This window comes from Aspergillus bombycis (assembly GCF_001792695.1).
Source record: "Aspergillus bombycis strain NRRL26010 chromosome Unknown contig00063, whole genome shotgun sequence".
NCBI classification, from domain to species: Eukaryota; Fungi; Ascomycota; class Eurotiomycetes; order Eurotiales; family Aspergillaceae; genus Aspergillus; species Aspergillus bombycis.
In genome coordinates this window covers 99,708-127,524 of record NW_019170065.1, presented here as the reverse complement: position 1 = coordinate 127,524, position 27,817 = coordinate 99,708, and the positions used below count along the sequence as shown (strand labels likewise).

At 48.1% G+C, this 27,817-nt stretch overlaps 9 protein-coding genes across 9 annotated transcripts; 5 read left to right on the top strand and 4 right to left on the bottom strand.

Annotated features, from left to right (window-relative positions):
- Positions 1–1,074: 1,074 nt before the first annotated feature.
- On the top strand, positions 1,075–2,403 carry ABOM_005960 (tRNA-dihydrouridine(20) synthase (NAD(+)); the record flags this gene model as incomplete). Its single annotated transcript, XM_022533089.1, has 1 exon — positions 1,075–2,403. One exon carries the CDS (start codon positions 1,075–1,077, stop codon positions 2,401–2,403), a length of 1,329 nt encoding a protein of 442 aa, XP_022387591.1.
- Positions 2,404–3,294: 891 nt separating this feature from the next.
- On the bottom strand, positions 3,295–6,675 carry ABOM_005959 (DEAD/DEAH box helicase; the record flags this gene model as incomplete). Its single annotated transcript, XM_022533088.1, has 1 exon — positions 3,295–6,675. The coding sequence occupies one exon, from the start codon at positions 6,673–6,675 to the stop codon at positions 3,295–3,297; it is 3,381 nt and encodes a 1,126-aa protein (XP_022387653.1).
- Positions 6,676–8,336: 1,661 nt separating this feature from the next.
- Positions 8,337–8,957, bottom strand: ABOM_005958 (putative cystathionine beta-synthase (beta-thionase); the record flags this gene model as incomplete). Its single annotated transcript, XM_022533087.1, has 2 exons — positions 8,337–8,768; positions 8,853–8,957. The coding sequence occupies 2 exons, from the start codon at positions 8,955–8,957 to the stop codon at positions 8,337–8,339; spliced, it is 537 nt and encodes a 178-aa protein (XP_022387616.1).
- A 663-nt stretch (positions 8,958–9,620) lies between these two features.
- On the top strand, positions 9,621–11,057 carry ABOM_005957 (putative mitochondrial phosphate carrier protein; the record flags this gene model as incomplete). Its single annotated transcript, XM_022533086.1, has 6 exons — positions 9,621–9,908; positions 9,974–10,138; positions 10,196–10,449; positions 10,505–10,850; positions 10,904–10,923; positions 10,985–11,057. 6 exons carry the CDS (start codon positions 9,621–9,623, stop codon positions 11,055–11,057), a joined length of 1,146 nt encoding a protein of 381 aa, XP_022387650.1.
- Positions 11,058–11,665: 608 nt separating this feature from the next.
- ABOM_005956 (DUF3602 domain-containing protein) lies at positions 11,666–12,353 on the top strand (the record flags this gene model as incomplete). The annotated part of the gene is made up of 5 exons (XM_022533085.1): positions 11,666–11,705; positions 11,786–11,816; positions 11,876–11,945; positions 12,020–12,142; positions 12,222–12,353. 5 exons carry the CDS (start codon positions 11,666–11,668, stop codon positions 12,351–12,353), a joined length of 396 nt encoding a protein of 131 aa, XP_022387649.1.
- A 770-nt stretch (positions 12,354–13,123) lies between these two features.
- On the bottom strand, positions 13,124–14,576 carry ABOM_005955 (uncharacterized protein; the record flags this gene model as incomplete). The annotated part of the gene is made up of 5 exons (XM_022533084.1): positions 13,124–13,773; positions 13,841–13,894; positions 13,947–14,069; positions 14,149–14,226; positions 14,390–14,576. 5 exons carry the CDS (start codon positions 14,574–14,576, stop codon positions 13,124–13,126), a joined length of 1,092 nt encoding a protein of 363 aa, XP_022387652.1.
- Positions 14,577–19,025: 4,449 nt separating this feature from the next.
- ABOM_005954 (60S ribosomal protein eL33) lies at positions 19,026–19,809 on the bottom strand (the record flags this gene model as incomplete). The annotated part of the gene is made up of 5 exons (XM_022533083.1): positions 19,026–19,123; positions 19,215–19,357; positions 19,422–19,475; positions 19,612–19,621; positions 19,785–19,809. The coding sequence occupies 5 exons, from the start codon at positions 19,807–19,809 to the stop codon at positions 19,026–19,028; spliced, it is 330 nt and encodes a 109-aa protein (XP_022387651.1).
- A 2,475-nt stretch (positions 19,810–22,284) lies between these two features.
- ABOM_005953 (glucose-6-phosphate dehydrogenase) lies at positions 22,285–24,620 on the top strand (the record flags this gene model as incomplete). The annotated part of the gene is made up of 10 exons (XM_022533082.1): positions 22,285–22,328; positions 22,650–22,722; positions 22,782–22,802; positions 22,875–23,219; positions 23,287–23,484; positions 23,543–23,627; positions 23,686–23,762; positions 23,818–24,025; positions 24,079–24,450; positions 24,511–24,620. 10 exons carry the CDS (start codon positions 22,285–22,287, stop codon positions 24,618–24,620), a joined length of 1,533 nt encoding a protein of 510 aa, XP_022387646.1.
- A 1,120-nt stretch (positions 24,621–25,740) lies between these two features.
- Positions 25,741–27,779, top strand: ABOM_005952 (putative sucrose transporter; the record flags this gene model as incomplete). The annotated part of the gene is made up of 8 exons (XM_022533081.1): positions 25,741–25,781; positions 25,854–25,879; positions 25,938–26,182; positions 26,241–26,307; positions 26,358–26,429; positions 26,483–26,672; positions 26,728–26,843; positions 26,896–27,779. The coding sequence occupies 8 exons, from the start codon at positions 25,741–25,743 to the stop codon at positions 27,777–27,779; spliced, it is 1,641 nt and encodes a 546-aa protein (XP_022387645.1).
- Positions 27,780–27,817: the final 38 nt, after the last annotated feature.

Here is a 27,817-nt window from a genome sequence, read left to right as displayed (position 1 = left end):
AATTGCAGTTCTACGCTCGGCTTGTCTTGTGAAGATTTAAAAGGAGAGGGAAATTGTCGGGAAGAAATTCGGTGCCGGGAAGCCATTCCGAGGTTCGTTGCTATGTTGGTTGCCAAGAGGGTCACGATTATTCCACTATGTCCATGATCCTCACGATCTCTATACATCCATATGGTTTAGAGATTCTTCGATTTACGTTCAATCGCTGTTCTGGTGGACTCGCAACAATACTAGTAGTAGCCTATCGAGGTCAAATTCTCTTCTATAAAATCTTGATGTGGCAAAAGGGGGAGTTTGAAGAAGCCTGGTCAATTCCATTGTCAATGGCCGTCCCGGTGAATCAATCCTATGGATTTGCTCCACTATATTGGTCCCGCTCCCACTCTTGGTTGCTGGGTTGCCTCTGAGAGAGCCCAGGGCCGTCTCATTCAACAAATTCAGCCTCACTCGGTATGAACCTCCCATAATCGAATCCTACTCTTCGTCTCGCCCGGAGTGGGACCTCAGATCTAAAGAACAAAGAAATCGGAATTTAGGGTTTTTGGCGCAGGTGCCTGAGCGCCTGAAATGGCGCCATCAGCATGGTTGTCACGTGCATGGCTCCCTTCGTATTCTGCTTGTCAGACACTAGGATATGGTTGCCAATGCACTAGTGGGATTGGCTTCTCAATGGGAAGATTGGAGTCTCGCAGTTAATAGCTGGGAAATAGAAACGTTCGGGACAGATCACCAAGGTGTATATCAGTCCCTTCGACAAAGTAGACATGATTACTGTACTCCGCCCCTATTTACTTGGCAGGTACCGCCCGGTAATATGCAATACCCGTCACAATACCCGGGTAAATCAAGCAAAAAATCCAGACGAAAATTTTAACTTATCGCCTATCTCCACGTGATATAGACTTTTTCTCTCCGCCTTCCAAGGATAATGGACTACTACTCCATGACTAACTATACGAACGCCCACGAAGTCGATATCTTTGACCATCTGAGTCAATCACGACCAGAGAGATAACTCCACCACCATTCCCTTTTCCTTTGAAGTATGCTATGCTTAGATTTCTCCGCTCCGCAATGACTTCGCTCACTACACCAACTCCCGTGCCCATCCCCGCTAACGGGGTCGACTATCGTGGTAAAATAGTCCTTGCGCCGATGGTCCGGTCAGGAGAATTACCTTCTCGCCTTACAGCCCTTAAATATGGTGCAGACCTGGTCTGGGGTCCCGAAACGATTGATCGCGCAATCGTCGGCGCCACTCGCCGCGTGAACCCCCGCAACGGATGCATTGAATATACGAGGCTGCCCTCGAACGGTGGTCGCGCCGAAGCAGCATCACAGGAATCGGTTATTTACCGCCTCGATCCGGCGCGAGAGAAAGGGAAACTCATCTTCCAACTCGGTACAGCCACTCCCGAGCTCGCTGTGGAAGCCGCCAAGATGGTCGCTGGTGATGTTGCTGGTGTCGACGTGAACTCAGGATGTCCGAAACCATTCAGTACAAGTGGCGGTATGGGTGCGGCCTTATTACGGACACCCGATAAACTGGTTTCGATTCTGGAGGCGCTTGTCCGCGAGGTTGGAAACCCCTACCAAATCGGTATCTCCGTGAAGATCCGCATCCTTGAGAAGCCGGAGATTACGGAGGCGTTGGTCTCCAGGCTTGTCAAGACAGGCATTACGGGCCTGACAGTCCATTGTCGAACACCACCCATGCGTCCACGCGAAAGGGCAATCCGCGACCAGCTACGTATGATACGTGACATCTGCCACAACGCAGGCGTCGCATGCCTCATGAATGGCGATGTGACCTCCCGTGACCAGGCGTTGGCTTTGATGGAAGAATTTGGCGTCGATGGAGCAATGATTGCAACATCCGCCGAGACTAATCCTTCATGTTTCCAAAGCGAAGCAGATGGGGGTTTGCTTCCATTCAGAGACGTCGTTCACGCTTACCTAAAGTTCTGTATCGAGTCCGAGAATCGCTTCGGCAACACCAAATATCTACTAAATGTTATGATCCCGGGCAAGAACAAAGAGTTCAAGGACGCAAAGGGCTCCAAGAACTATGCCGATTTCTGCCACATCCTGAGGTTCGACGACCTCATGCCAGCTGCGCTCCAAGTCGATGAGATCCTAAACCTCAAGGGAAAATCCGCTTTCTACAAGGAAGAGATACGCAACAAGGCTGTCCAGAACGCCATTGAGAACAACGAAACCGCTCGAGCAGCCGGTGGTGCTTTAAGGCCGAAATCCGCGTCCCCTGCTACCAGCGGTTTGGGACCGATTCGTACTAACTCCATCCCTGCCCCTACGAAATCGAAGCCTGAGAACAACGAGGCCAATCTCGAAATCCCTGAAACAGCTTCTCAGTCATCCCAGAAACAGGAAGTCGCCGCATGAGCTCGGGAATAGGCTCTTCTATCGACTATACAGTCCCATAATCATTGAAAGTCCCTGCTATTGTTTCTCTTTCCTGTTCTTATTTGCGCCTCCCTTTTTCCACGTTTGTTGTCTTGATCGCATTATATGGTGTTGAGTTCTCGGATTATTCTTTGGTGTTCATAGTTATAGATTCCCTCGGTGTGGTAAAATCCGGTCGGTTGAAGACTTCTGAATTTCAACGGTACATACACGAATATATCAAAATCATGGATCTCATCATACTAGTCTGATATATCAAATTTCCCACCCCTACCATTCCCTAGTCAATCGTATCGTACATGTCTGACATAAATGGCATTGCCAACGAGGTAATTGAATTGATCAATCATTCTCTTTGCTCTATTAGTTCTGATGATGTGATGATTTCTAAAACAACCAGTTCATACTCCATCTCTATAAGCAGAAAAAAAGCATCAGAAAAACGAAAAGATAATAAAAGAGGCTGTTGAGTCACAACGGCCAACACAGTCCCAAGACGTTGCTAACTCCACTGTGACACGACAAATGCGTCCAAACAAGATCAGATGCAACCAAGATATTGAGTGCGAACCGTAACAGGTAAAAGCACGGCCATCATCACACTCAAAAAGACAAGTTGTATGCCATGACGATGTGCAGATAAGTGAAATCGCTAATACAACGGCGATGCAGACAGAGGTTTAGCAAAAAGTACAGTAGAGCATGATAAAGCAGGAAAGGGAAATAAACGGAATACAACCACTATAGGCTCTGTAGTCTTTGCGAGGTTTGTTGCACGGCCCCAAACGTCTTCGAATACGTCTTCGAATGGTTGCGGCTTTCGGAAATATAGTTAATGCTAGGAGGTATGAAATCTTCAAGGATACGTTCTCATGAGGAGTTCTGTTTCTCTCCACCTGAGCCAGCAATGAGCATATCCTCTACCGCTTTCATGCCTGCTTCTTCACTCTTCTTCAACTCGGCGGCATCTTCGCCTGCTACAGCTTGATCGAGAGCTAGTTTCGTCTGTCCCAATGCGTAGATCTGTTCTTCGATTGTGTCCTTGGTCACAAGTCGGATGACTTCCACTTCGCGCGTTTGGCCCACACGATGGGCGCGGTTCTCGGCTTGTACATCTTCCTGAGGGTTGAAGCTCGAGTCGAAGATCACCACTTTGTTGGCACAGGCCAAGTTGATACCTGCGCCACCGGCTTTTGTGGAGAGGAGAAACACCGGAATCTCTGTCCGTTCATGGAAAGCATCGAGAATGGACTGGCGATCCTCGACGTTCGTACGGCCATCAAGTCTAACGAAACCAAGATGCTGGTTTTCAAGAACGTGTTCGAGGATATCCATCACCATAGTGAATTGGGAGAAAATCAGAGTGCGATCACCGTTTTCTTTGAATCGCTTCAGCAGTTCACAAAGTTTATCGATTTTACCCGAGTCCATCCATTCATTGTTTTTCAGTGCAAACTTCCCAAGCGATTTGGGGTAGTTCACGCACATAGTGTGGCATTCGAAGTCATTATATGCCTGTAGCTCTTCATAGATGATGTCCGGGTTTGACAGGGACCACTGCTCTTCTTTGAGGCAAGCTTTCGCCATGCGGCTCAATGTAGTGTCATTATAGTGACGCCTATATAGCAATGGATGGATAGCTGCCTGTCGTAGCTTCATCAGGATATTTGCAGACTTGTTGCCTGTCTTCTTTCCAGCTGCTCGGTCGGCTAACAGCTGACGGACCTCTTCTTGCTCATGTTCGTAAATTTCCCTCTGGGACTCATTTAATTCACAATATTCAACTTTAGAAACCTTGGGGGGCAGATCAATGACCTGGTGCTTCTTGCGTCGCAGTACAAAAGGCTTAAGCATTGATTTTGCTCTTTCGATGCGCTGTGCAGAAAGCAACGCAGAGTGGGATTCATCCACGGTCTTCGCCTTGTTTGCAAAGATATTCTGAAGCTCTTCCTTGCGCTCCTGGAAAACCTTCGGGAGAATAAAGCCTAGAAGAGAGGCAAGTTCTTGGAGATTGTTTTGGAGTGGTGTACCTGTTAAAAGAAGCCTAAAGCGAGCCCGGATTCTGATCAATTTCTCATAGAGAACAGACGTAGAACTCTTGAGCATATGTCCCTCGTCATACACACAAACAGTGAAGTCCATGTTGCGTAGGAAGTGTGCATCAACCTTGGCTTTGGCAATGGTATATGTAGTGACAATAACGTTGATGCTGTCCCTGTTGTCCTCGATCGTTTCTCGAATCACTGCGCGCTCAGCCTGGCCAGCGTAGTATGGCATAACGGAGAGGGTTGGGCAGAACTTTTGGAACTCTCTAAGCCAGTTTTCGATTGTGGACGAAGGCACGACGATGAGGTGCGGCCCCTTGATGCCCTTCTCATACAGATGGGCCAAAAATGCAATGACCTGGCAAGTCTTCCCAAGACCCATATCGTCCGCAAGGATGCAGCTCAATTCTTTCTCGAAGAGCAACGACAACCAATTAATTCCGACGATTTGATAATCCTTCATCTTCAAGTCTTCGCGCATAATACCAGGCTGGGATATGAATCGGCTTTTACGGGAGCCAGTCGCAGGGCCATCACTATCATCATCTGAACGCTGACTGGCAGGAGTACCGATGCCAGAGTCATGCGATGCCCCGGGGTCGATCGATGTCAGCTCCAATTCCCCATCACGCTTTCCAAAGATATCGACACCCCATTTTTTCATTTCCGATGCAATCGGCTTTCCAAGCGCCTCACATTTTGCGACCAACGAATCAACAGCTTCGTACCCAACCCACATATCCATGCATTTGTCCACAATTTTATCACCAATGGGCTTGGGCGTTTTACGCCCACGACTACCCTTTGGCTTCGCGGTTTGCTCCGTCGTAGGCGCAGTGACGGCACGTACTTCGTCCAGAGATGCAAAAGGTCGGTTGGAAATTATGACCTTCGCAACTTCTTCGGTGATTGCGGCAATGTCTGCAAGGTCAAGGACATTGCATGTATTGAAGAACCTGAGAACCTTGGTTTCCAATGCACTCTCACCCTCCGGGAAAGCTTCTACACCAGAATCTGAGTCATCGGACATGGATGCCTCCGGCTCTGAAGGTTCGGGCGATGGCTGCTTGCGCCCTTGAATAAGTCTGCCGGGGTTCTTTTTTGGAGGAGACTCGGAGCGATCTGGGCTCGGGGAAGACACACGGGTCTTTGGGCCTCTGATTAAGCGTCTCCTTGGTTTGGATTCCTCGTCGGATGGTTGCGCAGGTGCCTTCGGGGTGTTGCGATTCTCCAGGCGCATCGCGGCCCATTTATTCTGAATGGTTCCTCGAGCTTTAATCTGCTGCTTTGCCGGCGCAACGGGAGAGGCTCTTTTATTCAAAGCCAATTCATCGTCCGACAAGTCGGCTCTTCCATCTGCTTCACCTTCAACCATGCTAGCCAGATAATCCAAAGCATCGTCGTAATTCCCACGCTTCGCTAAAAGAGCTTGCATGCAAACTTTAACGGATTTTTGTGGTATCACTCTTTGCATCTTCTCTACCTTGGCCCTCATCTGATAGTCTTCAATATCCTGTAAAGACGATATATCCAGCTCCACAGGCTGCGCGCGGGACGGCCCATCTTGCCGAAGTTTCTTGACCGCAGTCCCTTTTGGTACAGGGTCCATTTGAGCTGCAGGGCGTTTTGCGCTCGATGGATTATAGACGGCGGACGCGGTAATCTCTTTGAATCGGTCGAGAGAAGAATTAGTTGCACCTCCCGGTGAGTCCAAAACCTTTTCGGGGTTCCGCGAAGATTTGGCAAACAAGGACGGCTTGATGTCAGTGCTGCTTGTCATTTGAATGTCATCGTCGTCCGAAGACCCTCCACGGTACGTTGGGCCGTCATCCTCAAGATCTATTACCGGCGCACGCTTCGCAGGGCCTACCGCAGGGGGCCGGAACTGGGTACCGCTGGGCGCCATTGCGCTGGCAAAGCGACCGCCGGACAAGGCAGGACGAGAAGGAGACGATGTAGGACCGGGCGGGGAAGACGCAGCAACTTGAATGACTGAATTGCCCTTCGCAGAATAGGGCGGTTCTATAATCTGTGTTGGTTGTGTTAGACGTTGGGTCGCCGGGGTCAGGGACTGGGTTCCAGGCTGTTGAAAGTTTGGCAGCGGAACAGTGGCGACAGTCTCATACCCGTCGTCTTCTCTCCTGGGCGGCGTATTGTGAATGACTTCTTTGTCGCTAACCGGGGTATCAGGAACTGAATCGTCCATGGTTAGTAAGTCTTGTCCGATATTGGTGAATTAAGTTGAGGCCCGGCCACTGCGGCAGGAAGGCAGCTTCGCTCAGACGACCGAGAGAAAGTTCCTTCTTTTCCCCAACCTGAACTTTTGCTCAAATTAAGTTAAAGGGCTTTTTTTCTCCGCAAAAAACGCGCTCAGACGCGCCCGCGGTCACGTGAATTGGCGCTTCAATTAAAGACCGAGCAGGAAATCCAGCGACATCTCCAAAAGATATCCATGGAGCAGAGTAAGGAATTCCATGAAGACAAAAGTCACTTACCATACACTGTGCCTCTTTCCACCTGTATCGAAAGTGGTGCGTAGGATCCCTCAGTGTTGAAAGAATAATGGAGCTTTTTGACTATCGGAGGCTTTCAATGGCCACGGACCAATGAGATATGCGCATGCAATGACCTCACCTGAATTACGTCGCCTGGATTGAGTAAATCAATGATTCAATAAACACTTCTTCTTTAGTCTTTGGACACGGAGAACCGTCCATAAGTATAATCATCAGGCTCAGAAATCAATTTAGCCTCAATTGGATTAGCTTTCTACGTGCAGTTGAACTCCTCCCTTCTCTCCCAGCCCCCCCCAAAGGGTATCATCATATCTGTTCGGTCCACGCACTTAGTATCAACACCCTTTGCTATCCAAAATGGCCACCCGTCGTCCTCAGGGTAAATCATACGCAGAAGCGGTCGCTTCTCCTGCACCGGAGAAAATATCCGATTCCGATGTTACGCCTGCAGTTCCCACGTAAGAGTTTTCTCCGTCTGATTTCCATCCCCAATCTGCATTCATGCCACATAGCCGATGCGCCGCGGCGAGCCCAATAGACATGTAGTGTCTTCTGCGAACCAAGCCATGCCGCTCAGAGTGCCCCACCGACGAATTGTCACGGATACTAATAGTTCGTTACAGAAATGTCATCTTCAAACTGCTAGGGTTTTCCGCAGCCATGGTCTCATTGCCCATTGGCATGTACTTTGTCGCAGTGAAGTTTGGCGGTATGCTCCTTTTGTCTCCTGGTCTTTTTGTTTACTTCTTTCTTCCATGACTTCCATGTACCCTTGAGGTATAAGTTCTAACATCAGGTAGCGAGTCCAACCGTCGCTGGCATTATTGCGGCCGTTACGGCCAATATCGTCTTGTTTGCGTATGTCTTTGTTGCATGGCAGGATGATCGCCTGGAGAGAGAAGCCTTAACGAAGAAGAAAGAAAAGAAGGCGCAATAAGGGGCTTGTGGCCTCTAGCAGGATTATCAATCGGTTTACACGTTTGCGTTGTTGATCTTTGTACTTAATATGCGGCGTTCGCGGACGGCTGTGTTGTAATTCTACTTTGGCTTGGCCCAAGGATGATAGCTCATGTGGACTGTAGGAATATCAGTTGAATATGTGAGATTCTTATATCATAACTAGATCCACGTAGGTAAAACACGCCTACAGGGGTGCCGCGGGCCGTTAAGTAGTCCCGTTTCGGACCCTTGTGGGAGACGATAGTTCCAGTATTACAACCAGCCCATGTTGAAGAAGCCGCGCCTGGAAATGCACTGACAGACTGTATATAAACAAGTTGAACCCGAGCAGAAGAAGAGAGACAAGTAAAGAAAAAAAAAGAAACAGAGGATTACGTTAAGATTCAGGGATTTATGGCCTCCTCTTCACAAACTCCTCCAGATCACTCTTCGTTACCACTCCGAGCACGAATTTCCGCGATGCATCTGTTACCACGGCAAACTGTTGTTTCTCTCGCTTCTCGCCATTGGGACCGGTTTCACTCTCAAAGAATTGCTCCAATTCCTCCAAGGGAGTCTCCATTGTGATTACCTGGTACAAGCCCCGCTTCCGGTTAAACCGCTGCATGGCGGCAGACACGGAGTCTGATTCTTTGATAGCTCCTTCTTTCAAAAGTTGCTTGAGGCGGGGAATGCTGAGGTAGCCAAGTAGGGATCGTTTCGTAGAAGAGGTGACGGTTAAATGAGTGAAATCACGTTCGTAGGCTGCGAGCATGGCGGAGGAGACTAAATCGCTAGGGGAGACTGACAGTGCCGGAGGGGGGTCCAGATCTTCGACTGTAGCCTAGAATTCTTTTGTCAGTAAATAGGGAATAACAATGGGTCTATGCAGTTAGGCGTGAAGTGCCAACATAGAGTGGTAACTAACCCCTCGGTACTTGTCTGCCCACAATGACGGGGAAGTGGGCTGTTCCACGGTGGAAGAGAGCTTTTCGCGGGCAAATGCCTCGCTGCCGGTCGAATAGGAAGCCATATCCACGGAGTGATTCACAGGAGGGGCAGCAAAGCGATTAGGAGGGGTACGAAGAGGGGCCAACTATGGTGTCCAATTGGTGATAGGGACGGCTTCAAATCGAGACAGGAAGGCGCACAGGGTAAACTCGGAGAAACACGGCCGTGCAGACACTAAGGGCAAAGGATATGGGGTAAAGAAACCGGATTGCGTTGACAATATCGCAGGTGAGGTCTGTTCCAATGGATGATAAATTTATCGATTGCGGCCCACGAGCCTTAGTCTCCGTCCTCTAAGCCGATCGGGTTTGGCGCCAACCACACCTACCTCGTAATGGGTGTCACGATACCATTCGACGTCATTGCCGGTCGCTGCCGCAGTGTCAGATTCTCTCCCCTTTGGGGTTGTTCGGGTCCTGCTTCGGACTGAGTCACATTTGGTTTATTATTTAAACTGACATACTGCCCCTTTGGTATCTCTAAGGGGAAGAAAAGGCCAGTAGTTCGAGCGACTCGTGTTCCAACTGCTTTGTACTAATTGAGATACCAGCTGCCCTAGAAGTGGGGACGATCTTCTTTATAGATATACAACCACCAGTATGTACGGTTTGGCCCTGTGGAGACCTCCCAACCTACAATAAACCCAATATTTTAACACGATTCAACTAGAGAATTTCTCGCGAAAATGTTTCCTTCTAAAGATATCATCAGTAGCACGTTTTCCTCACAGCACCCTCTAAACCAACCCGGAAAGCAGTCGCAACTTTCGAGAGCTCCAGGAACAAAAAGGCGGGAGGCGTTTCCAGCATGGAGTGTGGTTGATGATACCAAAAGAAAGGCAGATGCTTTTGCAAAGGAGGCGTCACGCGAATTCAATATTGCAAGCCAAAAGGCCCAGGCCAAGACCGGCAAGATTGAACCGTGGACTCCTAAATATTACGCAGCCTGTACAGTCGGCGGGCTTCTTGCTTGCGTAGGTTTTCCCCTGTAAAATGATAGTCGCTTTACTCACTGTTCCAATCTTCTGACTGCGGATAGGGCCTTACCCACACTGCTGTGACGCCACTGGATCTCATCAAGTGTCGACGCCAAGTTGACCCCCAGCTTTACAAAAGTAACCTAGAGGCTTTTCGTACTATTCGCGCCGCAGAGGGCTTCAGAGGCGTCTTTACTGGTTGGGGGCCTACCTTCTTTGGATACAGCGTACGCTGGTGATGCATGACTAACATTCAATATACGGAGCTGACTAACAGAACGAAGGCCCAAGGAGCATTCAAGTACGGTGGCTATGAGTTTTTCAAGAAGTTCTACAGCGACCTTGTTGGAGTAGAGAACGCAAATCGCTGGAAGACGTCCCTGTATCTCACAGCCAGTGCATCTGCAGAGATCATTGCTGATGTAGCACTCTGTCCTTTCGAGGCCGTCAAGGTGCGTATGCAGACAACAATCCCACCTGATATCCGATCGACTTTCACAGGGATTTCCAACGTCGTTTCGAAGGAAGGGGTGGCTGGGTAAGCACTCAATTATACATGATAGATGCAGCTGGACCGCACTGACTTCGAATAGACTTTACAAGGGTCTATATCCGCTGTGGGGTCGGCAGATTCCGTACACCATGATGAAGTTTGCTTCATTCGAGACCATCGTGGAGATGATCTACAACTACCTACCGGGTCAGAAGTCTGATTACAATAAAGGCGCACAGACTGGGGTGGCTTTCACTGGTGGCTACTTGGCTGGTATTCTATGCGCTGTTGTATCCCATCCCGCTGATGTGATGGTGAGTAAGTTGAACGCAAACAGACAGCCTGGCGAAGCCTTTGGTGCCGCTATGGGCCGGATCTACAAGGAAATTGGCTTCGCTGGCCTGTGGAATGGTCTTCCCGTCAGAATTGTCATGATCGGAACTCTGGTAAGTCTACAACAGACCTTGTTGAGACATCCGCTAACCAAAGGGATTCGTAGACCGGTTTGCAGTGGATGATGTATGTATCTCTTGCCGCTCCATCTGCACGATTATGGGAATTGACTACTAACACTTGCTAGTTACGATTCTTTCAAGATCTTCATGGGTCTTCCCACCACCGGTGGAGGACCTACCGTCGAACAGAAGAAGTAGAAGCGATATTTGTTATTGTAGGAATGTAGCGAGGGAGACTGTCTTGCTGGTGATTTCTAGCTGCGTCGTGCGCATGAATATGAATATTTACTAAATAGTATTCCAAAATCACCTGCCAAGGCCGCGCCTTATCCACGGGATGAGTTATCAACGATCGTTAGTCACGAACTGGACCAATGGGTTGCATCGCAGCTTCGTTATCTTATCATTTATCTGCCCAATTGATGGGCTCGCACCGACGTCACCGAGTTAGTATATGTCGATTGTAAGCCTGATCCCTGATAAACCCCGGGTTCAATAAACCTTTAGGGAATCCTTCGGGACTTTCAGGGCCCAGTCCATCTCCTGAGTCTGAGGAACCACATCAAACCCTCTCATAGCTTTTCGTTCCTAAACTTTACCTTTGAGTTTACTTCCCATCCATTTTGGAATCCTTCTGGAAAGCGCCGACTGCCCACCGGCGCATAGATATAAGTACTGAGCCCCTGGCCCGACTTTCGCGCGCAAGCGACCTCTCTCAAAACATCAAGGATTCTGTCCCAGCTCCAGACGCGGCGCATACCGGCCTACTCAGCACTATCAACCAGACCCATATCACTCCTACTACCATGGGCGAACACGAACCCATCGTATCGCACGGCCGCGGAGGTGCGCTCCCTTCTTGAATACATTCTCAAGCTCATACCCCTCTCACCCAACTGGTTCTAACATACCATCTCCTACCTCAGGCCAAGGCAATATCGGCGCCGACTCCACCCAGTGCGCACCCCAATATCCTTCACCCTCCACACATCTCCCGTCTAACAAATACACCACAGATACGTCGATGGCGGTATAGTCCGTGAGGGCGCCTACGGAGACCAAGGCGACGGCGCATACTCCGCCGGCGTGAGTACATACCTCCCCACCCAACCCTAAACCAAATAGACCACCATAGATCACTGACCTCTAGACTGCAATAGCGTGGCGGCGCAGGCAACATCGGCTCTCCCCACGTACGTCCCACGACGGGAACGCCTCACGACACGGAAATCATTCCCGAGCTGGCGATTCGCAATTCAACCGACGGCGATTATCACATCGGCGTATGTTCATTCTTTAACCCCCCCCACCCCCCGGGGCCCTTTCCTTGCGTACATGAGAGCTATGTTCTAATAATGTCAGCGCGGCGGACAAGGAAATGTCCATCTTGACGAGGCGCATAAGAAGAGGGATGAGGAGAAGAAACAGCAGAAGGCGCTGGCGCATGATGGGTGGGCGGACAGGTTGAAGTATAAGCTTTTTGGGAAGAGATAATCTTCCTCCCATCCCCCTTCTTCTTCGTCCTGCTTTTGGTGCAGGATGGGGTTTCGCAAGGTGATAGTGTGGTTTGTGTGCGTTTATGTTTAATCTTGATTCCCATGTCATGTGATTTTGTTGATGGTTGTCTGTATCTGAGAATTGTTTTAGTCCTTATTTGTTGTTGAGTTTTATATATATCTTAATGTCCAGTTCTAGATGTTGTCGAATATAGCGAGAAGCCATAGAAGTCTCAATAAGATGTGATTGCTGCCGCTCTAAATCCTCTTTGCATCAAGTAAATTACCGATGTGATCTCTCACATTTGCATATTGATCAACAGGGCCGCGTCTGGAACCAGGAGCTAGATTCAAGACATACAGCACTGATCCTCATTTCATAATAACAATAAATTCGCCCATATCACTGAACATCGAATGAATGACCCTTTTTGACAAGTACTATCTCATGAAACTAATCGATAAATCCACCATTATATCGTAATCTCGTAACATCCATCAACTGCGTGCCTGAAGATAAAAACAGCAAAAAAAACACGCATAATAACAAGCTAGAAGCTAATTAAAAACAGAGAAAATATAACAATAAAACAAATACACATAAGTTCCTGTACTGTCCCATTCCGTAGATCCCATTGCTGTAAGTCGAGAAGAAAACGCCAAATGAGTTATTACATCCGTTATGTGAGGTGAGAAAACACGCATTGAACGACAAATGTTTGGGTCGGGTAAAAGGGGGGGAGGGTAAAAGTGGAGGAGATGAATGGACTAGTCCTTGCTGAACCTTCGCTTAAACCAACTTTTTCGCTTCGTATCGCTCGCATCAGAGGCGTTCGTCGCTTTGCGAAGATGGCGACGGGTGGTGGGCGCACCTGCGGCTGAGGCTGGTCCACCCACGGGGCCTCCAGCGTTGGGATCGGCGACTGGAGCGGAATTCCCAAGCTTAATTGGTCCAGTTCCAGCGGCGCCAGAGGCTAACGCACCGCCATTATTGAGATTCGGTTCAGGGCCGAATCCTGCGAACCCATACCTTTCTGCGACTGCTCTCTCCTGCTGCTGTTGCTGGAGCAGCTGTTGTTGTTGTTGTTGCAGCTGGTCGATTGAGCTGTTCACAGAGCTTGGATCGGTGGAATTGTTGGCCCAAGGATCGGTATTGCTCCCCGACCCAGACGCTGCCGTCACGTTTTCGTAAGATTTATGGTAGCCATTAGACCCATAACCATTTTGTGCGCCATGGTACTCGGGCTCCATACGGTGCCGACGTGGTCGCCTTCCGCCGCCTTGATTGTATGGGTAGTGATTCTCAGGGGGCCCGCCACCATAGTTGCTCTCCATATAACTTTCCGGTCGGGAATATGTTCCACGTCCATTGTAGTGACCATTTTGGTCGTTGTAGCCTCTGTGATGACCGTTGTGTCCTGTAGTCGTATTACCAAGTCAGTAACGGAGATAAAACAAGGGTGTGGTGGATGTTATGTGACGCACCACCGAAGTAGCTGCTGCGTCTACTATATTCTGCTCCAGGGGTGGATTCATGGTCTAGCCCTCAATTAGCATCCTACAACAAATATTTTCCTGAGGTCGAACGCACCTGTTCTAGCATATGATACCGGTCTGCTATTGTACGATCCATAGATGGCGGCTTCAAAAGAACGAATTGTATCTAGCGGACGTTCAAGTCGAGAACGGGTGGGATTGGAGAGATCGGGGTCGGCTATTCAACCAAAACAGACAATTAGTTCATCGTTCTCCCATAGCGAGGCACCGATTATTTAAGAAAATCGTAAACGAACTTATGATATTCCCGTACTGATCTTTGTGCTGCATCTCCCTTAAAGAGCCGATGGTGGACTTTTCCAAAGCAACCAACACTAAATATGACCTGTCAGCTCAGAAACATGTGCCAAAGCGATCGGAGAAAAAAAAATGTCAACAGGGCGGGGTTTGAGAGAAACAAAAATGAGAACAGGATCAATGAGAACCCAAAGGAGAAGAGACAAAGTCGAAGCATGGGAGTTAAATTTGGTAACATACTTGGTTGCGCCTCGCTCATAGCAACCATGGGGTCGGCTTTGGTATGTAAAGTACGTTTATGTTTCTCCTCAGCAGTTTCGGTGAGACGGATTTTATTGCTGCCAGAATTGCTGGAATTGTCTGACCTGCCACCAAAACTGAAACCCCGACTGTGTCTCGGAGGCGCGGGCTGTTGGGGGGACGCCATTTTTAATACTCCCCGTCGTCCTTAGCGCCTGATGACTACCCTGGAACTTGTTTCGTAGCGATCTATCTGCACTATAGCGGCCGTTGTGGAGCGCAACAGCAAGCGGAGTGGAAACCGCCAAGGAATGTATGATTCAATTGTAGCAGACAGCGAGTGTCTCAGGCGCTTGGTTTCGACGAATCCTTGACAAGGCAGCCAACGAAACGAGCGTGTGCAGGCGTGTGGGGGGGGAATTTTGGATCCTATCCCTAACCTGGCGTCTAGTTTGGCCCTTCTGGAATGGGATATTTATACCCCGCGAGTCCAGAAAGTTGAGTGCACCAATTGGTTTGTCCCAGTTTACCGTCCCAAGAAAAAGAAAAGCAATGCTCAGTTGTTGCTGTTGTCGTCACAACAGAAGGCGTGATGCGACAGGCACAGGTTGTCAAATAAAATCTATCAGACGATCGGCACTGGATCCTGCAAGATTAGTGTCAGACCAGAGAGCAGGCAACCGATGGGATGGTTTGGAGGGAGAACGGACAATGAGCGATCGACAATGGTAGCGACGGTGAGAAGTATGGCTATGTGGAAGACAGTGGCCGTGTATATGGTCGGCAAACGAAAGTCGGCAGGAAGAGATAAGAAGAAGAGAAAGAAAACAATGAGGTTTGAGGTTCACTTTCAATTAAGATTCACCACGAGGACTGTCGAGACCTTTTTGACTTAACCCAGATTTGGGGTTGACGACAGGCGCCACGCAATAAGAGGGGAAAGGCAAGTCTTCTGTATGGACGACCGGTTGGAACGTCTCCTATCAGCGTATTCGTTCCAGCCTGTTCTGCCGTAGTTTGGTTTTGGGTCGGACGATGGCGTTAGTCAAGTCTAAGCGGACTGGGCAGAAGTTTCCATCGGGGTTCCCATGGCATGTCTATTCTTAGATGTATATCAAGTAGATCTATACAGCTTATGTGCAGTTAAGCTGATGACCATGACCGGGTTGACCATGCTCCTGGTGTTTTTATTCTGTCGAAGCATCTTCCAATCCTTATTTACGCTGAAGAATATCATCTAAGAACTCGTTTTCTGGGTGAATCATTAGACTTTCAGGTTCGAGAAAGCAGTATTTCTTTGATTCTTATTTGTTTGGTACCTCGTGACAGACACTAACCGATTGGACCGCGGGTAAGAAATTTACCTTGAGAGCAGCCTAGGAAAATAAAATAAAATACAATTTGGGAAAGGAAAGTAAAAAGATGAAGACTAATCAATTAAATTTCTAAGAATAAAACCCTGCATTAAGAAGAAAAAAAATCCAGAATCAAAACCAAAGAATGGGAGGAAGAGCAAGTCCAATAGCAAACAAGAGTCACAGTGTGTGCGTTACGCAAGTTCTCCTCGCTGGACTCCAGAGGGACCAATCAATAAGAACGTCGACCAGCCACCCAAACCCTCCAACAATCGTTTTCTTTCGGCTCCAGATGTGTCAGGAACCAACCTGGGGGGCTGAGGTGATACGATAAGGTTGCAAGACTGTGTTGTCAAACCCACTGATCGTCCTGATCTTCTTTCTTGCGTAATGAATCAACAAACAGGGTGGGATCAATCAGAAGATTTTCATTGCCTCATTGCCTCCGGTGACAGCGCTACATCACCGTTACTCAATCCAACCTCCCGCCTCTCTTGTAAAACTAATTTTTTCACTTAATTGGAATCCAACCGATGTCTCAGTAAGGTGGTATTTATATTACATACAAGGCCGGTATTGAAATCGTTGAAGCAAAAATAAGTCACATTGATTTAGCGCTATACACTAACTGACCTTTTCGCCCATCCGCCATCATCCCATTGGTCACGAGTGCAACTAAATCCTGATGTCTTGATATCACGTCCAATTGACAAGTCGGAGGACCTGCCGAGTCTTCAAGTTATTCACAGGCAGTCAGCAACCTCACCTTTGTTTTATGCCTGCGGAGACTGCACTACTACTAGTAGTACTAGTAGTTAGATATATATAAATTGTACCACATGACATTTTTCTTTCCCCGTGTCTTTTTCCTAGGTAACGCTTGCCTTTATGGACTCCCTGTATAACTATAAGAAATGATACCTACAACCCCCAGGTTTATGTCAGATTATGCATAATTGTTGCTATCGAGAAAAAAGTCTTAAGAGGGCGCCAATGAAGGGATCCATGACGATCTTCAAATTACATTATGCAGTGGGTCAACGCAGTGGGGGATGGCGCCTACTTTAATTCTGATTAACTCGGATCGAAGAGAATTCACCCCATGCAAGAAGGCTAGATTTTAGGATTCCAGGCTCGCATAGCGCTCTCGCCGCAAAACTGGGGATAGTCTTAGGGTTTGTCTAATATTTCTCCCTAGTTGGAATATCTCAAGGTTCTCTAGGACATAATGGATATGATTCTCATTTACCCATGGAAGTAGAACCAGGTCAAAAAATATTGAATTATTCGGTGTCAAAGCTAAGGCGATCGAGTTGAATAGTGCTAACATGCCAGTTGTTACGGTAGAGACATGAATCTAGTTTCATCATTTTGCGATGACATTAAAGATAACTTGGCAGCAAGCTATAAATATATTAGATTGTGTCCTCGCCGGGAATGAACACTCCATACTAGACAGCTGGGGTGCCCGCTTGGGCAATACGTCACCCTAAATAATACCTGAAACGCATGTATTGATTAGGGCTTCACTTCACTTTAACATACGCGGTCAACTTAGATTTAATCAAGTCTGTGAAACACTGTTCAGCAGTATCCTCACCTCTTGCTGGTTCCCCTATGCCTTCCCTGTTCCATAGTCAACCTGGATTGGATTGCCTACTGCCGCAACCTCTGATAATCTCTTCACACCCAAACCTCCAACTGGAATGGCAGGAGAGTCGACGATTTCCCACCATCCAACGTGCTCTGCAGTATGCTCACAACAAGATAGGCAATGACCAATGTGCTCAAGTATACTGGCACTGTGATCCGCACCCTTCAGACCCCGACCTATAATCGGTATACTCCATGCCATACTATTAGACCCCAGTCATGCCCTTCGCACATATCCAATGACCTCTGCAGTTGCATGTCCAGACTCAATAACACTGCCATCAACCTTCTCTAAGCGAGAGTTGAAGGGCGTCAGTTCCAGACAAGTCCATGGTATGTGCCCATTTATGACTGTTCCAGTCTGTTGCTCTTCATGTAGCACAGTATACCTACAGAATCAGACAAGACGGGAGATCTAGGCACAGCACATATTATCTGAAGAAATACTGGTGTAACGGAGTGACCTGATGGCCTCTATTACTGTGTCACAATTAATGGTCCCATAGTAGGTACAGGGCTAGACCAACCTCTATTGGATGTATTTGGCCGAATCGGTTGGTGTTGTAAGGCAGATGTTTGTCTAGGTTCATGGGTCACGCAGGATACCAATGAAGAATGGTATATGCTAGAGCTTCAGTTCCCTCGGAAGTATATAAGGTGTACTGTACTTGGACGAGTAGCGTGCTAGATACAAGTGTGCGCCCTGCTAATATATTTATTAGTGTGTGTTCTGGAGATCATACTTGTAGTGCTGCTCTTATAATTTATGAGCTGAGGTGGTTCATGTAGAATAGAATGTTGTGTACTGCACAAAGTATGTTCCAGAACAGAGCCACGCATCCGACGACATATCATTGCACGGTGGGCGGAAATATTTTCCTGCCCCAGGTGATGCCTACGGGATATGTATACTAGCAACCCAGAGCTGAACAGAAGTCAGGGCAACTGCCCACACGTCATATACCAATTGTATACGCAGCAGGACATAGTTGGAGTGACGTAAACTAAACCGTCCACAATCAATGTATGGCTCCTGCATATCAAGGTTTGAATTACAAAATGTTCTAGTGTATGGATACAGCAACAAACCCCGGGGTTTAAAGATCAGGTTATAGCCATCAACGTCATGAGATTTGAGCCAATGTCGCATAAGGGCTCGACTAGACTGGGCTTCACTTTCAACATCGCGAGCACGGGAAATTTCTATTTGTTGCAAGTGGTTGCGGTTTGCCCATCTCGTCCTCGTTGTCCAACCTAGACTTTTATTCGAACAGGGCCCGCCTAACGTCCGAATGCGAAATTGAATCATCATGCTGAAATGGTATATTGATTGGTGTGATGTGCGCCGAGTGGTGAAGCCATGGTGTCAGAGAAGACACATGATGCTCGCCGGTATTTAAAACGGGTCAAGCGTTTCTAATGCCTAATAACTGACAGATATCCATGCTGTAAAGGAGACATAAAAGTTCTTTTATTTTAATTCGTAGGGCTGGTCGGCCCTGCCTCTCCCACGAACATTATCAACCCGCCAACTCCATCTCAACATTGGCTCATACCGTCGACTCCTTGCCCGACTGTCTGCGTGAAGATTCCGGAGTGCCAACTAACACATAATAAAACCGAGTCATTTAGATGTTGGAGGGGTAGAGCATGACGCGGACAGTAGCGCCGAAGGACTTGGGGGGGAGGTTGTGGCGGAACTGAGCACGGACAACGCCGGAGTTGCCTGTTGTATTCTATTGTCAGTCTTGCACTTCACTGCAATTTCCACCATCATTGCCTGAGTTCCGTGCACCATATAGTTCAGTTTCACATACCGTGAGGACGAGTAACCTTGCCCCAGATCACCCGGATGTTGGAACCCCGAACCTCGCGCTTAGCCCGGTAGACGAAAGCGACCTTCTTGCCGAGGTAGAAGTTGGCAGCCTCGGTGTTGTCAACACCGTCGATCTTGATCAGACTATATCACCCATGTCAGATTCCGTGTCCCAGACTTCCTTCCGATATCAGATGCGGATCGGTACCTGGTGTTGGGGTTGACCTGGCGCTTGGAGCGCTGGTAGCTCAGGTGACGTCCCCTAAAGAGCAATTCGTATTAATCCTCTGTTCTGATCATCTGTCGCGGTCCCATCCGTATCCCATCCTCTTAAGTGGCTTTGATAGACGTATATCATTTCCGGATACGCGCGACACGATATAGTTGTGGTAACTTACTTGACGTAGACTATAATTTAGAAAGATACATGTTAGCATATCGTCTCCAACCAAGCTTCATGTAGCATCCTCCAAGCTCATTCCCGACTCCAAGTAATATCCGTTGTCGCACACCCCATAACCATAACCATAACCGGAACCATAACATTCAATAACTCCAGAGGTGTACTCACGTCTGTGACCGTGTTCCGAAGGCATTCTGACGGCGGTTCTGAGCAACAGCGGGCAACGCAAACAAGTCGAGGAAATGACCCGCAAAAATGTCGTTCGGGTTGTCGTGGTTGTCGTCGCTTCGTAGGTATGAGACGGCGTTCACAATTTGCGAGGGTGTGTTCGGTGCGACTCGCCCTAACCCGTTTCGGGACGCTTAGCGAGCTGACTGGTCACCTGTGGTCGACCCCAGCCAGGGCTAGCCAAATCCCGTGATGGAGCAAGGGAAAAGACCGCTAAACCTATTTCGGTTCCCGCGGAGAAACTGATCTTCCTGTCCCCGAGATAAGCATTGACTCTAAATTCCGGCTGCAAGTCTCCACCGCATCGTTACCTTTTTTGCCGTCGGGCTACTGTGGTCCGAGGCCGGTTCGGGCGGCTATTCTAACGGCATGGAGCGTCCGTCTAGCACTGCACCCCGCTGACAAAACGTGTTTGAGAGTCACAGTAGACTGACTCTTCAATGACGACAAAGGCCCCATCGCCCCTGCAGAGGGATCAGGTGTAGCTATTACCTTTTGGGTTTCCGCTCTCACTTCATCGAATTGGGGGCCTCGGTGCATTCACATAAAGTAGGAGCCATATTATGGTGCATATAGGGGTATTGGGGTTTGATTCATCATTGCAGTGGTGCTCATCCAGTGATGTAGTATGTATGGGATGTACTCCGCTACGGAGTTTATAACTAAAGACGGCACCCTTACTGAGTGATCATACCGGGAGCACATATTTGGAAATACAGCGAGTTCCGCCCCACAGGCAATCGGCAGCGACCTTTATATGTTGTTTTACTCTAACGATACACGATTGTATCCTGCCCTGACCGTAGCAGTTCAAAAAGAAATAAGGGGACAAAAAGAGAAGAAGATGAGTAACAGGGAGCTCGCTACTTCTACAATACGTTCACTACCTCGAGACAACAGTGCGAGTCAACTATCAAGTTAATACCCGACTCGGTACAATCGTGAGGCTAGGTTCGGCGTTAAGGTAGCCGAGTCGGTCTGATTACATTTCTATCCAGACTTTCTTTAAACTTACGGGAAAATAGAATCCGTAATGATTGAGTGGCAGTTATCAACTTTGGATGACAAATCCGCCGATCTATCTCCACGAGTACGGTCACCGAAAGTGGCTTCTAGGAGCACGCAGTTCCGGTTACCTTCCTCACAGCTTCTGGCGCGATCGATGCAATAGGCCGGTCTGTATGTACATACCATGTAATACAGTGGAGTCCGAAATCGCTCTTTGTGTACTGTAATCGGAGGGATACTTTCTAGTCTATATATTAAATTAAACTATACGAGGGGCAGATTCAATTGTTAAGGTAAATTGAAGGTGAAACAGTAGAGTGACAGTGAATAAGGGCTTAAGAATGAAATACTATTTACCCAGGCTGTCGTTATAGCCCTAAATTCAACTTCCATTGCGTCCTCCGTTGACAGTTAGCAATCAGATTGAAGACGGTTACCCTCCTAGATTTAGCAAGTAAAAATTTACTTATGTCTTACTCTTCTTTCACGTCTATAAAACAATGATTACATTCAGGTGATATGCAGATTACTTGAGAATAAGCAGTTGTGACTCGTGAGACATAAGATTACCAGCCAGCTGATAGCTCGCGCGGGGTCAGTAACATCCAGCAGTTACTTTGGATAATGGAACGAGTGGTACTCAGTGGATCTGAATTTTCCAGTAGACTTAGCCCAGTCCATCTTCGGATAATTCCAGGGATTCTGATCTGATATTTTGGCGGTAATACAAAGTTACAGACATGCTCTACAGGTACGGTGGTTGTAGTTACTACTATAGGTAGTGCAATACCTAAGGGGCTGGGGGCTACCTAGTTCAGCTGTCACGTATGAAAATGGACACTATGATATAAGACGGAGGAGTGAGAGGCCGATGGGACCTGAGGATTAGCTAGGAAATTCATTACAAGATGATAAGCCAGCAAGAACATTATCTTCTAGAAAGTCTAGAAGCCTATTAAATTTATAATACAGGATTTGAATTTAAGAAAAAATCTTATGTATGTAGAGAATGATACAAAGGGGCAGGATAACAAAGAAATAAAATAAAATAGAAATAAAAAAGGTTTTTATCTAAAAAAAAAAGAAAAAAGAAAAAAGGAGAAAGATCATGATAATAGAATTAAATAATAATACCATAATACCAGAGGTAATACATGAAAGAGTGAGAGCCCCGCGGCAAATTATATGGACGGAGGTGGAAAAGAAGGCCTCGTGCCCCACCATCGTAATGCTGCTGCAGCTCTAAGCAGAGCCCTCTCACGGCGTTAAAAAAGTACACTGCTCCGCCGGAACTGTTGGGGATTTTTCCAACAAACCTCTCCTCCATTTCTGACTCCCCTTTAATTTTTCCCTCTCCTCTCGAGTTTAGACCTCTTTCTCCTTTCCTACATTCCTTCCACCCCATTGCGACCCGATCTCCTGTCATAACATCATGGCCAGCACAATAGCACGTTCTGAGGAGCGCCAGAACGCTGGGTGAGTGTTGACCACATCCTGTCTCCCTCTGACATCACACCCCTCCCTCTCAACTGTTCCGCCCACTTCGTCCACCCGCCATGACAAACGCGCGCTCGAAGCATTTCAACCTGGAATTGATCCCCATCAAGTATATACATTATTTAGAATTCGATCTCTAGACTGCTTTTTTTTTGGGGGGGGGGGGGGGGGGGGCTCTGTTTTATTTTCCCTTAAATGTTCCTTCTATCACATACAGACCCCCATTGATCGACATACATCATTACCATCCCTGTTCTGCAAGTGCCTCTAATTCGCTGCTAACATGGATATTTCGCTTAGCACCATCGAGCTTAAAGATGACACTGCCATTGTAGTGCTTGGTGCCTCGGGAGATCTCGCGAAGAAGAAGACGGTGGGTGATCCTGCGGAGCTTGGTGCAAGAAATCGATCGGAAGCTAATGTCCCTCATAGTTCCCGGCACTTTTCGGCCTTGTATGTACCTGCGGACTAGACCTCCAATGAGGGGCTAAGTAGTCTGTTTTCCCTAACTGACCTTGCATCTAGTACCGTAACAAGTTCCTCCCCAAGGGAATTAAGATTGTCGGCTATGCCCGCACAAACATGGATCATGAAGAATACCTGAGACGTGTACGGTCGTATATTAAGACCCCTACTAAGGAGATCGAAGAGCAGCTGGACAGCTTCTGCCAACTATGCTCCTACGTCTCGGGTCAATACGACAAGGATGAGTCTTTCCAGAACCTCACTAGGCACCTCGAGGAAGTCGAGAAGGGTCAGAAGGAGCAGAACCGTGTCTTCTACATGGCTCTTCCCCCCAGCGTCTTTACCACCGTGTCAGATCAATTAAAGAGAAACTGCTACCCCAAGAACGGTATCGCTCGTATTATCGTGAGTCGCTCCTTATACCGTCGTCTTCAGCAAAAACGGTTGCTCATGTGTGCTTCATTTTTTATAGGTTGAGAAGCCTTTCGGCAAGGACCTTCAGAGCTCCCGTGATCTCCAGAAGGCGCTCGACCCCAACTGGAAGGAAGAGGAGATCTTCCGTATTGACCACTACCTGGGCAAGGAGATGGTCAAGAACATCCTTATTATGCGCTTCGGCAACGAATTCTTCAACGCCACCTGGAACCGTCATCACATCGATAATGTGCAGGTATGAATCGGATGATTGCTCTGCTTGGCCTGGTCATTTACTAAATGACTTGCTCCAGATCACATTTAAGGAGCCCTTCGGCACTGAGGGTCGTGGAGGCTACTTCGACGAGTTCGGTATCATTCGTGACGTTATGCAGAACCGTACGTAACACGTTGTTTGTTCCCACATGCTGGCAAAACGCTGACCTCTTTGCTGCAGACTTGTTGCAGGTGTTGACTTTGCTCGCTATGGAGCGCCCCATCTCATTTTCCGCCGAGGATATTCGTGACGAGAAGGTAACGGTTTCTTTCAACCCAGCCATCCTCCGCTCTGATATTGATGCATTAGTAGGTGCGTGTCCTGCGCGCAATGGACGCCATTGAGCCCAAGAACGTCATCATTGGTCAATACGGAAAGTCTTTGGACGGAAGCAAGCCCGCATACAAGGAGGACGAGACTGTCCCTCAGGATTCTCGCTGCCCCACTTTCTGCGCATTGGTCGCATACATCAAGAACGAGCGGTGGGACGGTGTTCCTTTCATCATGAAGGCCGGCAAAGGTACATTCTATCCCCTACACTCCCTGCGTTGCTCGCATGCTTACAGTCCCTAGCACTCAACGAGCAGAAGACCGAGATCCGTATTCAGTTCCGCGACGTGACTTCGGGCATCTTCAAGGACATTCCTCGCAACGAGCTCGTCATCCGTGTTCAGCCCAACGAGTCTGTGTATATCAAGATGAACTCAAAGCTTCCTGGCCTGTCTATGCAGACTGTTGTGACCGAGCTTGACCTCACCTACCGCCGTCGCTTCTCCGACCTTAAGATCCCCGAAGCTTATGAGTCTTTGATCCTGGACGCCCTAAAGGGTGATCACTCGAACTTCGTCCGTGATGACGAACTTGACGCCAGCTGGAGAATCTTTACACCGCTCCTCCACTACCTTGATGATAACAAGGAGATTATCCCTATGGAATACCCCTATGGTATGTTATGAATCCGTGTTGCATATAGTATGCGAGTTTTGGTGACTAATGGTGAACTAGGCTCTCGTGGGCCTGCTGTTCTCGACGACTTCACTGCCTCGTTCGGCTACAAGTTCAGCGATGCTGCTGGCTACCAGTGGCCCTTGACTTCCACCCCCAACCGTCTGTAGACGGGGAAGGCTTATGAGGCTAACGAGAATGTAAAAAGGACAAAAAGGGGCAAAGATACTAATGCAGCATGACCGAGTTTGTTTTTATTGTTATGGTATGTTTGGGAATTTCGGTTTGAGTAGGCGGCTTTTTTAAACAATCGGTGGGCCGGCAATGACGGAGTAAATCCATTTTTACCACCCAACTCTAGAAACGAATCAAGTGAATATTACGAATATCACGAAAGATGCGCAGATCTCGCGCTGTTGTTCTCCAGGAAAAGAGGCCAAGCTGATTCTAGGACTTGGCGGAGACAACAAGGCTATTTTTTTTATTTAAAAAAAAGAAGAAAAAAAAACCACACCCCTTGGATCCCTGTAGATATAAATAAGATTAGCTTAGCATTACGTACGAGTCAGTCGCCTGTTAAAATGTCGATGTTCATTAGAGAGTTCGTGATCAGCTATTTATAAACCACCCTTTCAGGTCCCTTGTGGGTCTGGTAAGATTAAATTTCATAGAATGCTGCCGATAAGATTGATTGAATTCTGCCCTGACGTTCCCGGGGGCCCGCATGCGTCTGTTGTCTGGGTCCCGCCCGTGACTTTCCTTTTCTTTCTTTCCTTTCTTCCTTTGGTGCCTCAATTTTCTCCAGGCGTTCTTTGCTTTTATATGCGATTGACTCTCCCATCGGATTACTTTCCGGTATAGAACACCGCTTACCCGCTTCCACCCATCAGTCTTCGAGGTTTCCACGACATTGTTCCCGCCATTGGATCTGCGTTGTATCATCCCATGCTATTTTTATCACAGACAGACACTGCGACGAGCGCGATCCTCCTCCCACCTCTACCACCGGCTGTCGATTACTCGTCGAGTTCAGGCTCATAGGAGCCCTTGCACCTTGCAATTACCACCCAGACTCTTATATCCCCCGATAGAACCGAGAACTTGTCGACTGCTATAGAACGTGCGGTTGCCTGATCGCAGGTACGAGACCAGGTGGACCTAGTCCTATTCATGGAAAATTGAGAAGTCCAGAGAGAGTCAATTGCATGCAAGCACCCAGCGATATAATTAAGGATGCCGCAAGCTGCAAGATGGGTGGGTTCGCCCTCCATCAAGGGGCGAACAGAGGCAATGCGAATGGCACTCTTGACGTTTAGTCTGTTAGGGTTACAGTACGTTGACCACCGTTGTCGGTATCTACACTGCTTGTGATGAACATAATCAGCTAAGATACTATGGTACAGGTTTACTTGGGGCATTGAAATGACCTGTAAGACCTTTTCCTCCCTGCCGCCCAACCGCCCTCTAATCAGACCTACTCGACATAGACTGCACTCCGTATCTTCTCCAGCTCGGTCTCACTAAATCCCGAACATCGCTCGTCTGGATCGCTGGTCCTTTGTCCGGGTTGATTATCCAGCCTCTCATTGGTGTCATCGCTGATCGGTCACGATCGAAATGGGGAAGACGAAGGCCATTCATGATTGTAGGCTCAGTGATCGTCGCGATGTGTTTGTTAGTGCTGGGATGGACCACTGAAATTGTCAACCTTTTTGTCAAGGATGCAGAAAAGGTAGACTGAGAAGCACGCCGAGTTTTAAGCAAGAGCTCACATGTGGATCATTTACTAGGCCAACCGAGTTATCATTGCGCTAGCGGTCCTTAGCATTTATGCCGTGGACTTTGCCATCAATATCGGTGGGTGTGGGGTACCAAGGAAATCTCAAGTTCTATCTAACAGCGTCTAGTCCAAGCGTGCTGTCGGAGCTTGATAGTTGATACATTGCCTATTCCATCACAGCAGGCTGGGTCAGCATGGGGTACGTTTTTTGCCCATTGCCGAAATGCGAATGACTGATCTGATATCCCAAAGCCACTAGAATGTCAGCCATTGGCCAGCTCATTAGTTATATCATCGGATCAATCGATACAGTTAGCATTTTTGGCACCACAATTGGCGATACTCAATTTAAGCAGATGACAGTTATCGCTGCGCTTTCCTTACTCATCGCTGTTCTGGTCACTTGTTATGCGGTGAAGGAGAGAATATTGATTACTGCTAGGTGAGTAGATGACCGAGGATATGCCCTAGATGCGGTTCGTTGACTTGTGGGACAGAGACTCCGAAGGGAAGGCCGGGGCTTTCCAGGTTATGTCTCAACTATTCAAAACTACAATGGACTTGCCTCCCCGCATCCAAGCCATCTGCTGGGCTCAATTTTGGGCGTGGATTGGTATAGACTTCCTTGTGAAAACTTTGATACAACCCTCGCTAATCTATACTAGGTTGGTTTCCATTCCTTTTCTACAGTACCACCTGGGTTGGTGAGACATATTTCCGGTATGAGGTTCCAAAGGATGCGACGCATCCGACGGACATGCTTGGTGAGGTTGGTCGAGTTGGCAGTTTGTCACTGGTTGTCTTCTCATCCATCACATTCTTCAGCTCTGTTCTGTTGCCATTCTGCGTACAACCCCCGGATAACAGGAGGCCTAGATTTACACCACGGCCTCCTCCAGGGATTGCTGCCTTGCTTAAGAAGATCACTTTGATACGCCCGGACTTGCAGACGACCTGGTTGATCTCCCATGTGATGTTTGCAGCCACTATGATCTTCGCACCTTTGGCCCGATCCCGGGCCTTTGCGACCTTTTTAGTAGCCTTGTGTGGAATTCCGTGGGCTGTTAGCAGCTGGGCCCCTTTCGCCTTCATGGGTGTGGAGATAAACAAGCTAGCCTTAGGCCCAACTCAAGCATCGCGTCTGTCCGGTGTCACTATGATCACATCTTCCAGTATCCGTTCTGGGGCTTACAGTGATAGCAATGGAGATACGGAGATGGACGTCCTGCGACTCAACCACAACGACACAGACAGCGATAGTGACACAGAGGGTGGCGCCTCCGATCTACCATCAACAGGTGAATTGGCTGGCATTTACCTAGGCGTGCTGAATGTGTATACGACACTGCCACAATTCGTCGGCACATTCATCAGCTGGATAGTGTTCAGTGTTATCGAGCCAGGTAGCACAAAGCGAGACGCTTCGGAGACGCAATGGATGAACCTCGATAAGGGTTCGCCCAATGCCATCTCGATCTGTCTGTTTATTGGCGCGCTAAGTACGCTTGTGGCTATTGAAGCGACTCGACGCTTACGTCACATTCGATAATGATCGTGACTTTCTTTTTTCTACGGCATATCTTTTCT